The 12060-nt window shown below is 53.8% G+C and overlaps 1 protein-coding gene across 3 annotated transcripts; it reads right to left on the reverse strand.

Moving 5' to 3' along the window:
• Positions 1 to 1827: 1827 nt before the first annotated feature.
• PGAM5 (PGAM family member 5, mitochondrial serine/threonine protein phosphatase) lies at positions 1828 to 9221 on the reverse strand. Of its 3 annotated transcripts, none has more exons than XM_043557229.1 (6): positions 8937 to 9221; positions 6051 to 6229; positions 4995 to 5120; positions 4802 to 4890; positions 4550 to 4683; positions 1828 to 2864 (listed from the first exon to the last, which is right to left on the reverse strand). In XM_043557229.1, exons 1-6 carry the CDS (start codon positions 9125 to 9127, stop codon positions 2714 to 2716), a joined length of 870 nt encoding a protein of 289 aa, XP_043413164.1. In that variant the 5' UTR covers positions 9128 to 9221; the 3' UTR covers positions 1828 to 2713. The 3 variants fall into 3 exon arrangements, with proteins under 3 accessions (XP_043413164.1, XP_043413165.1, XP_043413166.1); XM_043557230.1 differs by having other exon boundaries at positions 4550 to 4680; positions 8937 to 9207; XM_043557231.1 differs by lacking the exon at positions 1828 to 2864 and adding an exon at positions 2871 to 4208 and having other exon boundaries at positions 8937 to 9160.
• Positions 9222 to 12060: the final 2839 nt, after the last annotated feature.

A 12060-nucleotide genomic window follows, 5' to 3' on the forward strand; every position in this document is an offset into this window, starting at 1 on the left:
TTCCTCATTTGTTTATAGAAGGTGGCCCTGGCCTCAATGAATGCATTATCATGTGTCTTAAGGTGATTTTGCATTGTTTTTTAAGCTACTTAATGAAATTATTATTAAAACCATGTGGTAATAATTCTAAGCTTTCAGAAAGACTGCTCTCACTGGTGTCTGGGCAAGTACTGTTTTTAGTAAAATCTTAAGCAGTGTTGTGATGAAACAGTACATTAATCTGATGGTGGTGAATTTGCTGTTTTTTGGCCCTTTTTGTTCCTAACATGGTTGTGAAAAACGTTGAGTTAAGCTAGCACAGATTTCATAATCGCCCTTGGAAATGAAACTGGTCTCATGATGTTAACAAATGGAGTGTAAGTTTTTCAGAAGAGGTGTTGGGGACCACTCAGTGGTGCTGTGGCACCGGCTGACACACGAGGGACACAGGAAAGCCCCCGCCATCGTCGCCTGGGGGAAAACCAGAGCCAGGCTGTTCTAGAATGAGTGCCCACCACACGTGGCAGGTGTTAGTTTGCAACCCTCTTGGGAGTTTCCGGGAGAAATGTGTAGCTGGCCCCCGTACGGGGGGCAGAGAGAAACTAAGAAAGAGGCCGGCCGCTCCAGGTGTAACAAGCCAAAGAACTTCTGTAGGAGGCCTGTCTCGGGTGGGAGGATGAAACGGATCCCTGCACCCACCCTCCAGAAGTTTCTGTGGAAGCCTCAGCGGTTCACTCACGCATGCTGTACACACGTTTTCGGTCCCACGTCACCATCTCAAGGCTCTGTGGGCAGGAAAGGTGAGCGGAGTCCATATCCAAGGAGGGAAGAGGGTGAGGAGCCTCCGGGTGTGTGGGGCCAGCTCACAGGTCGACTGGCAGTCACATCTTTTTGAAGACCTTCCCCAACAAGGACCACAGACGGATCCTCGTGAATAATTGGAGATACTCCCAGAAACATTCACAGCTTCGAGAGGAAATGGTGGGTTGTGGGATTACTGCTGTGACGGGGTGTGGCTTCGGAGGCCATCGCTCACTCACTGCCCTCTCGTCCTCAGCTGGGTGTGCTCCCCGGGCCTGCACTTTGTCTTACACCCGCATGTTGCAGCTGCGCACAAAACCCGCCAGTACCGTCTTTGCTTACAGATGCACTCCATTCCTTTCTGATGGTCTCAGAAGACAGTATTTTGGAATAAGCAGCAGGCCACCATAGGAACCAAGTGCTGTTTGTTCCCAGATGTGGGTTCCTGATACAGCTCTCATTTGGGCCGAACTTGGGACAGTGCTGCTGACATCCCAGAAGTCTGGAGTCCCTGTCCCCTCAGACATCAGTGAGCCCCAACCCCATGTTACCACCGACCTGCTCCTCACCTGCCTCCCCGCGATGTGGGCTTGTTTTTGGTTTCCAAAATGCTGCCCTGCATCTTAAAGGTCAAGTGAAATGCTGCCGGAAAGGCAGGTCTAAAGATGAGAGAGGCGGCAGCACCAACTTCCCTGAGGAAGGAGGGGAAGGGCCTGCTACCTCCACCTCAGGTGCTGGCTGGTCTGAGGGTCCAAGGCTCAGACTCGGGTTCCCATGTGTCATGCACACCGGAGGTCAGATGTATTGCCTGTCACTTGTATCCTCTGAGAAGCCGGCACAGCCCCTGGCATGTCGCAACTTTCTAGAAAGTGCCGTGGGGCTGGTGCATCTTGGGTCTGGGCCTTGGCCCCTGGTGGGTACACGCCCAGCAAGGCCGTCAACCCCAGGAAACACATCACTGTGGAAAACACTTGCCACCGCTGCTGCAGCATTCTGGCAAGTCTGGGCTCCTGTTTTCTTTAAAACATTCACAATAGCACCTTGAAAAACCAGTAAAATAAAATTTTATTTTGCAGTTATTTCCAAAGTTACAGAGAAATGGATCAGATGTCCCAATTAGTTGCACAGATTGCAGAAAATGTTCATAACCACCTCACAGGAAGTTTCTCCTAAGTTAACAAATACTTGGAATGGACACATCACGTCTAAACAGTTTCATCCGTAAGTGTAAAGGATTAACAGCCAGAGGCAGACTAAAGTGTCTGGTATTTTACTGAAACAGGACCCTGGCTGCACTGTCGCTCTCCGGTCCCCTCCCTCACCCATCATGCTCCTCTGAGGTGCCGGGAAAGGCCTAACAACACAGGGCAGTTCAGACCCAGCGGTGTCACGGGTGCAGGACTCCAGACTGAGTGGTTACCAAAGCAAGAACCCAGATGAATAGAATCTTTAATTGACAAATATTTAAGTGATAGAGTTTTAAGAAATGATTAGAATGTATGACAAGTTCTGAATGGAAGCACTGGTGGCCCCTCCTCCGTGGAGCCCCTCGTGCCTAATGGACTTTGCCGACAGCCTCGAGGGGCTCACGTGGCCAACAGCGGTCACAACCAAAGACACCAGGGCAAACTGGCCGTAGTCCCCGCAAGACAGCGTCAGTGAGGCCCCGTCCTGGCAGACAGGGCAGAGAACCCCAAGAGAGAAATCAGGCTGATCTGCTCAGGATGATTCCCTTTTCCATCCTGGGCCGAAGTACAGACCGAAACGCCACATTTTAGATACTAAAGACATTCGTGCTTTTTCACCTTCCTCCCCGAGAAACAGCATCACCGCAGCAAAGCCTGTGGAAGGAAGATGGGGAAGGAGCCGTGTCCGTGGCGGCACCTGTGCGAACCAGGCTGGGGACCTGGAGAGCAGGTCCTCCGGGCAGCCCTCAGGAGCGGGAGATCTTGTCCGGAGGCATGAACCCCGTGTCCCCGAGGGCCCTGAGCGCCACTCGGCCATCAGGCCGAACCACCAGGTGGGTGATGCTGCCATTGTTGAGAGAGAGGCGGAGCCAGCCTTCTGGGGGGAACTGCAGCGCCCTGGAAGAGAAAGAACATGCTGGAACAGGGGGCTCAGTCACCCCTCAGACCTTCCCGGGGCCAGGACCCACAAAGGGAAGGGCTGGGCAGACACCAACCCATCGAGTCAGGGGACCAACCCAGCTCAAGAGGTGCAGGTGAGTCAGAAACACACGGTTTCTACAGGTGAGTGTGGCTGATCTCTTTCCAGTGTAATCAGAAGGGGGCAGGGGGCGCCAGACGGTGCAGAAGACCCACTCCTGACCCGCTCACTGCCGGGAACCGGGTGGTGTAACCCATAATCCTTAGAGCAGTGTCTTCTTGTTCTTAGAAATGCTTTTTAGGCGCGATAGTTGCTGAAAAGCCCAGTGTCGTAATGGCTTCCCTTTGAGTCGTCAGACATCCTTTGAGCCCCGAATGTCCCAGTGGACGAGCGCCATCCCGGCGGCTCACCCTGTGGCCGACAGCCTCGGGGAGAGCTACCTTAGTGCTGCTTTCGAGTCTTCTTCACCTCTCCCCCAGGCTCTGCAGGGCCCTCATGTACCATGACGGGGATGCTCTGGTTCCTTCTAGCCCTTTGTCACACGGGCCACCTTTACGCCAAACCCACGATTACTTCTGTGTTTTCAGCATTGCGGTCACTTCCTAATGGCTGCCTACGTCAGCCTACCCCAGGCCGTGTTAGAACATGGTGCTCACACACGGCTGATCCACGCATGCCAAGAGCAGCAGACAGGAGGGCGCGGAGGAAATGGTGTGTTGTACACAGGAGCTCCCAGACTACGCCTTCTGGGGGCACTTTAGCTGGAGGGTGTGGAGCCCCGTCTCAAGTCGCCCTCCATGTGGCCTGGCGTCCCTGTGCACCCTGCCCCGGATGCTCTGAGCTTCTCACCAGAGGCTGTACGCGCGCCCACCCCCCAGCTCTGGCGACAGGCCCGAGGGTCAAGCAGGGTCAGCAGAGACCCTAGGCATAGGTTTGGACGGCACCGCAGGCCAGCCGGCCGGGCTGTGTCCTGTCCTGCTGCTGCCATACTTGTCATCTCACGAGAAGGGGAAATCCCACAGCTACTCAAATGCCTGACACACATTTTCTGGTGGGTCCGGGGGCTGGCTGGGCTTACGGCTATTTCACATTCTGCACTAAGTGAGCTTTGGTCAGATACGTAAGCGCCAGCCAGCCTAACCACCTCCAGAGCCCTCTGACACACAGCTGCGCCTCAGGGCAGGCGTCACTCATGGGGGCTCCAGAACCTACTATAGTGCCAGGAAGTGAGGCCCAGCAGCCAATGCTGGGGCAGCCAGAGCAGCGACGTGCTGATGCGTTACGACCCACGGCGCCAACTAAAGATCTGTGAGTCCATAATCCTACAAACAAACCAATGCAGAGTGAGAGTGAGCTCTTACAAAAGAATCTGAATGAAGAAATGCAGAATGAGGGAAACACGAAAGCACCGTCAGGCAAATGCCACCACAGGATCCGCTGGGGCAGGACCCACTGGCGGATACTAGGTACAAACAGTATAAACTGGAAAGAGAATGTTTGCACTGTCTCCCAAGATGGGGGGAAATAGACTGTACGGTGCAAGGAGTCCAGGGCACACAGAGCCCTAAGCAGGTGGCCATGTGGGTTTCACCCAGGAAACACCACTGGCCAGGCGGCCCGCCCTACACTAGGCCAAGCGGCTGCGTCTGTACTGTTTCCTCACCGGCACACGATGTAGCGGATGACATTGGCATGGCAGATGAAGATCTCGTAACTGTCCTCCTGCTGCTTGGCGTCTGCCCGGTGGATGTAGTTCCGGAAGGCGGCCTCGATCCGGGCCCCGTCTTCGTAATACTGCTGGGGGCAGAGTAGAGAATCTTAAGCATAGGGGCAGCACGCAGGCCACAGGTCTAGGGGTGTGGAGAGAGTGAGGGGGTGGAGCAGGGGGTGCTCCCCGGGGGAGTGGGGGTTTTACCACAGCCTCTGGCTTCCAGTGGGACACGGGTGGGTCGGGCTCAATGGGGGCGCCTTCCCTCAGCAGGTCTGTGCTGACTTTGGAGACGCCTACAGGAAAAGCAGGGACTCAGGTTACCCCTTCGGGAGAGGCTGCCCAGAGCCCTCCCATCTCAGTCCTGCCGCCAAGGGGCCTGGGGCGGCAGGGCACTCACCTGGCAGGTGTTTGCTGATGATATCAGTGGTTTCGATGGCACGGGTCATGGACGAATGGACAATTTTATTAAACTTCAAGCCCAAGCTTGCAAGTCGGAGCCCCGTCAGTTCAGCCTGTTCACGACCTTGAAGGTGAAACACACCAGAGAATTCCATGTTGCTGCAGCCCCTCTTCTGTTTACAAATACCCCAGTCCTCACCCAAGTACCATGAGGGTTGGGGGACAAGATGGGCAGGCCCTCCTGGGGCCTGGGCCTAACTGGGGGCCAGGCACTCAGCAGGTTAGACCAATGAGATAATCCAGTTACCTTCAGCCCCATCCAGAAGAAATGTTGAAAACAATGACCAAGGTTGAGGCTCGCTGAAGTCTAGGTAGGGTCCTGTTTACTATTTCTGGGTCCCTCATGCCACTTTTATTCAGTTTTGCCCAAAGATGGGAGTCGCAACGTGCCACCGATCCACCAGCTGTGCAATCATCACAGATGTCAACACATAAAGACCCGATGGCCTCAGAGTGACCAGCACAGGAGGCTGGAGAACAGACTGCCAAACCCTCTATGCCATCTGAATTTTTTAATACGCGCACAAATGGGTAAGTGCAGCGCAGACCACTGTGTACTTCTCCTCCTGGAGTTTCTTCTACAGACATGCTTGCATGCAGCACACGGTGGACAGGCATGCCCGGCAGTGCCGCTCACGACGGCCAGAAACTGCAACACGCGGCACTTCTGGCCAGTTAGAGCGGCTGTCACCCGGTCTCGTCGGTTTATCACAAAGCCGACTCTAAACAGACCTGCATGTCCAGACACAGGGTCTTCAGCAGCAGGCTGAGTCAAGCACACAGGGTGCACAGTAGGCACCCACAGGGCGTCGGGGGTACAGAACGCCTCAGATCTGATCGCTTGCAAGCCTCACCATCAATTTTTTAAAGCCGAGGGTGTTTTCAACGACTGTCTTGTGTCAGTCGGGCTGACGATCACTGTTAATGACCGTGCTTGAATCTTGGCCAGGCCCCTGACACAGGTACAATGGAGCCCGGTGGGACCAGCACGTACCCAGGGGCGTCAGCGTGCGGTCCTTTTCCTGGGAAGCATCCACATGGTACTGGGAGTGCCTAATGAGGAAGATGTGTCGCGTGGCCTTGGCTTTGTAGTGGTCCAGCCTGGAGGCCAGTTCTTCTTCTCCAGATTCCAGGTTCCTCTTCCGCAGGTTCACCAAGGACAGCGGTTCTCGCCTAATGTTGAAACAGGAGAGGGGTGCCTGGGTGGCTCAGTCGGTTGAGCGTCCGACTTCAGCTCAGGTCATGATCTCACTGTCCGTGAGTTCGAGCCCCGCGTCGGGCTCTGTGCTGACGGCTCAGAGCCTGGAGCCTGTTTCAGATTCTGGGTCTCCCTCTCTCTGCCCCTCCCCCACTCGTGCTCTGTCTCTGTCTCTCTCTTTCTGTCAAAAATAAACATAAAAAATTAAAAAAAAAAACAAAAACAGGAGAGGTGTCATCTTTGTGACCCCTGTTCACAACTCAGTCTGGAGATTTCCGGCAAGCCAGTCTTTCTGTCTTAGGAAAGCACAGGGACAAGCCAGTTGTCCTCTGCCTTCTGCCACTGGTCCCCGAGAGTCCCTCCTCCCAGAGCACGTCTCATTTACTGCACAGACCCAAGCACCAGGCCTGTTTGGGGCGATCAGCGAATGAAGCAGACAAGCGAAGCCCTTGTGCTACCTACGTTCTGGCGAAGACTGGTAACAGCCAGGTGGTCAGTGACATGGAGAAAATGAAACGAGGTAACAGGAAGGGGCAGCGGAGGGAGGGCTGGGGGCGTGCCCACAAGAAGGCCAGTATGAACTTGCTGACACAGAGGAATGACAGCCCCTGGCCATGTGGCTACTTACAATCAAGATAATGAAAGTTAAAATAAAACTCCCATTTCCCCAGTCACGCTAGGCACACTTGAAATGCTCAGCAGCACATGGGATAGTGGTGATCATGGTGGACAGTGAGGAGGAAGACATTCCCAGCATCATGAAGTCGATTGGGTGGCACTCTTGGAAAGGTGAGGAAGCGCTGATGGGAAAGTGGGAGGACAGCAGCAGGAAAGATGCTGAGAAATGACCAAATGTCATGAAGACAAGCATGTCTGGTGGCTCCCAGAACTGAAACTAGTAAGAGCTAAAGGTCTATGTCATGGGCAGAGCTGGGGAAAGAACATACTCAGCTGAGACAGTGGTGAAAGCGTAAGGTCTGGGGGGAGGGGTGGCGACTCAAGGGTTCTGCAGGGCAAACCTGGGGTGCCCTAATACAGATAGGCTGAGATGCCACATGGGTTAGGGTTAGGGTTAGAACCTAGGGCTGAGCCAGAGAAGACCCCTGGGCATGGCAGGCACAGACACAGAAAGCCCAGACTGGATGAGGTTCTTCAGGAAGAGGCTGGAGAATTCACTGGATGAGGTCCTGGAACTCTCCAGCACAGACAGCATCCCCCTTCATAAATCTAGACTTGGTGAACAAATACAGTGTGTCAGCCTCAACCAATAAAGTGAGTCCAGTGCTGCTTCAAACAGAGTCAGAGTCCATCTTGTTTCCTTAAAAAGCCCTAAGAAATTCAGAAGTTGTACTGATGTTTAAAAAAAAAAAAAAAAAAAAAAGGATATGACCCTGGTCCAATCATGAGAAAAACAGACAAGTCCCATTTGAGGGGCGTTCTATAAAATTCCCGATAACCATCCTCAAAATGGTCAAAGTCATCAGAACAAGGAAAGTCTGAGAAACTGCCAGTCAAGAGAAGCCTGAGGAGATATGACTAATTGTCATGTGGGATCCTGGAAGAGACAACAATAACTGAAAACTGAAGAAACCGCAAAAAAGTACAATCGCTAAAAGAAAAAAAAAGTTAATAACACACATATATTGGTTCACTTATTATGACACATAAACCATACTAAAGTAAGATGTTAGTAAAAGAGGAAATCAGGTGTGCAGTATACAGGAACGCTTATTATCTTTCAAATTTTCCTGTAAATGTATTCTAAGTCTTTATTTTAATTAAAGGTTCTAAAAGAAAATACCCGTGAAGTTCTTGATACAACTAGGCTGCTAGTCAATACCAGTTATGTGCACTCATTCAGATAAACGACAGAGGAGGAGCTGGGGTTGCGTAAACCATCCCACAGTGGCCACTCCCAGACTCCAGACCAGTGCTGTCCAATAGAAACAGAACACCAGCAACAAATGTAAGTTTCCAAAAAGCCACCTTTAAAAAGTAGAATGGGACAGGTGAAATTTCAAAAGTTTACTTTATTTAATCCAACGTGTCAGTACCACCACTGCAACACATAACCTATATTAAAAAACCTGCACTGCTTTGATTTTTAAATTTAAATTCACTAACATCAAATAACACTAAAAAATGTTTCCTGATCACAGGTGCCACATCTCAAGCGCTCGATAAGCACGTGTGGCCGATGGCTCACGCGCGTATCCAAGACGCACATCTTCCCCGCACACAGGTCCCTTGAGGGGCCCCTCGTCCCCATTCCGCTCAGCTGGGAGGCAAGCATCCTCCAATCCGCGCGTTCAGAAGTCGAGGGAGGGAAACGAAGACAGGGAGATCTAAGCCCTCCGTCCACCGCCCACCATCGCCGCTCCGGGCTCCCCGGTGCGCAGGCAGCGCACTGCTCTCTCAACACGACCCCCGAGGAAGCCTCGGCGGCCCCGGCTCGGCGGCGGGGTCGTGCGGCACAGCCGAGGCTCCGGGGGCCGCGGGCGCCTCCGCCCGCCCCCACAGCCGGCCTCGCGGCCAGATCCGGAACACAAGCCCGCACGCGAGCCGGTCTCGCCCGCGCCTCGGCGGAACCAGCCGTCTCAGACCCAACGGGACGGCAGGCGGCCCGCAGGGTCCCCACCGCCCGACCGTCGACGCGCCCGACGCCACCCGCGGGCCCCGCACCTGTCCCAGTTGGAGTCCCAGACGCCCGGCCCGGGGCGCGCGGACCCCGCCCACGCCGGCGCCTCGACCACGCGCGGCTCCGCGTCCCCGCCCGCGCGGGGCTTTCCCACCGCCACGGCCGAGAAGAGCACGGCGGCCGAGCCTCCGGCCAGGCCGCAGGCCGCCAGCTGCAGCGCCTGTCGGAACGCCATGCCCGCGCCCGTCGCGCGCCGGCTCCGCGCAGGCGCTCGCGGGAGGACGGCGCGCCGCGGGGGACACGATTCCTCCGGCGCCCGCTTCCGGCCGGCTGACAGCGCCGGGACGGAAGTCCCGCCCCGGCCAGGCAAAATCAACTTCCGGAAACAAAGTGGAAGGGGTGTGGTGCGCGACGGTGCTGAGACCTTTTCCCCGGATCCGGTGCGGAAGGCCGGCGTGCTAGTCATTCCTGCCTTCAGACGGCGAGCGTTCACGCGGCGCCTCCCGTTTGCCCTGCGCTGCCCGCGTGGAGCCTCCTTCGGGAGCCCGACGGGAGCGCCAGAGCCAGCGGCGGGGCCGCGGGGGTGTGTGTGTGTGTGTGAGACAGAAGGGGGGACTGCGGGTGTATGTGTGAGAGAGGGGGAGGGAGCTGCGGGTCGGGGGGGGCGAGGGTGTGTGCAGCGGGGCTGCAGGGTGTTTGTGTGTGTGAGAGAGAGCCACGTGTGTGAGAGGGCGGTGCGTGCCTGTGTGTGTGAGATGGGGCCGCGGATGTGTGTGACAGGGCGGGGGGGGGGGAGGGGGAAGGGGTGTGGTCACAGGGGTGTGTGACCCCGCAGGGGGCGGGGGGGGGTCTACTCCTTGGGGGCCCCGCCTCTGGGAGTCCCAGCCTTGAGGCCACGAGGAGCTAGGAGAGATGAGGGAGCCTTGCAGAGAGAACCTAGTATAACTAGGAAACCAGCGAGTTTGTTTGGTTTTACTGCGGTAAAATGCATGTAACAAAGTTGACTGTTAACCAGTTCGGGGTTTTGTTGAAAGGTGGGTTTTGTTGCTGTTGTTTTTGTAAGTAATCTCTACACGCAACGTGGGCCTTGAACTTACAGCCCTGAGATGAAGAGACCCATGTTCTACTGACTGAGCCAGCCAGGTGCCCCACCATCTCACCCAGGCGTCAGGTACACTCACATTATAGTGCGGCCACTCCACCATCCAAAGTGACACTGTCTGCATTAAACACAGACTCCCTATGCCTCCCCCCGGCCCCCAGGTCCCACCTTTCCCTTTTCTGTCTGGAGGAACTTGACAAGTCTAGGGGCTTCGTGTAAGTAGAGTCACACAGTATTCGTCCTTTTGGAACGGCTTGTTTCACTCAGCAGTGTTCTCAAGGTTCATCCGTGTTGTAGCGTGTGTCAAAGTTCCTTTTTAAGGCTGAGTAATATTCCACTTTATGCATATATCACATTTTGTTTATCCATCATGCATCACTGGACACTGGGTTGCTTCCACCTTTTGGCTGCTGTGAATAATGCTATGAACTTAAGTGTGCAAATATCTCTTCAAGTCCCTTTCAGTTTGGGAGGGGGGTATGTACCCAGAAAAGGAATTGCTGGGTCATCTTTGCAGATTTTTAAGTAGGAAATTGACATGATCTGACTTACACTTTTTTAAATGTTTCTTTAAGAGAGAGAGAGTGGGGGCGCCTGGGTGGCGCAGTCGGTTAAGCTTCCGACTTCAGCCAGGTCACGATCTCGCGGTCCGGGAGTTCGAGCCCCACGTCAGGCTCTGGGCTGATGGCTCGGAGCCTGGAGCCTGTTTCTGATTCTGTGTCTCCCTCTCTCTCTGCCCCTCCCCCGTTCATGCTCTGTCTCTCTCTGTCCCAAAAATAAATAAACGTTGAAAAAAAAATTTTAAGAGAGAGAGAGAGAGAGAGAGAGTGTGTGTGTGTGTGTGTGTGTGTCATGGGGAGGGGCCGAGAGAGAGAGATTGAGAGATTGAATCCCAATGTAGCTTCACACCCAGTGCAGAGCCCAATGCGGGGCTCAATCTCATGACCTCAAGGTCACGACCTGAGCCAAAATCAAGAGTTGGAAAAAATCATTCTGGGTTTTGGAGAATGCGTCTGTTCCACAGAAATACCCAGATCTCTGTTTAAACATGGTGCCTTGGGGGCGCCTGGGTGGCTCAGTCGACTGAGCGTCCAACTTTGGCTCAGGTCATGATCTCACAGCTCATGGGTTCAAGCCCCACATCGGGCTCTGTGCTGACAGCTGGGAGCCTGGAGCCTGCTTCAGATCCTGTCTTCTCTCTGTCCGTCCCCCATTCGTGCTCTCTCTCTCTCAAACATTATTTTAAATAAATTAACAAACAAACAAACAAACATGGTGTCTTGAAACCATACATTCATGCCTCTTTCTTCCAGAAGGCTGCTTACTAAAATGATAGTAAAAAGATTTTGAAAGAAAAAAATTAGTCCACAGGAAGAAACAAAGCAAAAAGATCAGTTGACAAAATTTTGGAGGCTGGGAATCAGATCACCTTTGACCTGAGAAATGGAGCATCAGTTGCCAGTATTGTGGGGAAACCAAGAACAAGCTCAGTTAGTCCAGTGAGTCTGGAAGAATCTGGGAGTTACAAGCCGTAGCCCCACCTCTTAGGAAGGGGATAGGGTTGAACAAAGGAGGACTGATTGAAGAGCCTTTAAGAGACTGTCGTCTGCAACCCTCCGTGACCAGTACCCTCAGGTGAATACCTCACCTCCATCATGGCAGAAGACGTTCATTCCGGAGGATTTAAACCAGGACTGTGGATCTGAGGACACCAGACCACGGAGACGAAGATACAGCAGTACAGCTGAGATTATGGAGTTCACATACTAATAGGACCTCTAACTCTTTTCCTCTAGTTAGCCACAAGAATGTTGGCCACTAGGCTTATACCATGCTCTGCTACAACCACAACCCTTCTGCTGGGCAAGAAATTAAAGAATTCCTCTCTGGGAAAACTGACCAGTCTAAGAGAAAAGGCCTCAGTTACTGAAAATGAGTCATCTCCAGCCAAATTGGTCAGCCCACACTGAGGGTACCATCTGAGTGGCTCTGACTCTTAAACACTGATGTATGATTAGCAGACTTTGGGGGAAATCCTGATTGGGAGAAAGAGCAAAACAGGAAGG

Source organism: Prionailurus bengalensis, chromosome D3 (assembly GCF_016509475.1).
Source record: "Prionailurus bengalensis isolate Pbe53 chromosome D3, Fcat_Pben_1.1_paternal_pri, whole genome shotgun sequence".
In the NCBI taxonomy this organism is placed as follows: Eukaryota; Metazoa; Chordata; class Mammalia; order Carnivora; family Felidae; genus Prionailurus; species Prionailurus bengalensis.

Excerpts from the sequence above, each read along its gene's own strand:
- PGAM5 (XM_043557229.1), bottom strand. The coding sequence starts at position 9,127 with ATGGCGTTCCGACAGGCGCTGCAGCTGGCGGCCTGCGGCCTGGCCGGA. Across the intron at positions 6,230-8,936 it reads TGGGACTCCAACTGGGACAG|GCGAGAACCGCTGTCCTTGG; the intron begins GTGCGGGGCCCG and ends TTTCAACATTAG. Across the intron at positions 4,891-4,994 it reads CATCAGCAAACACCTGCCAG|GCGTCTCCAAAGTCAGCACA; the intron begins GTGAGTGCCCTG and ends CTTTTCCTGTAG.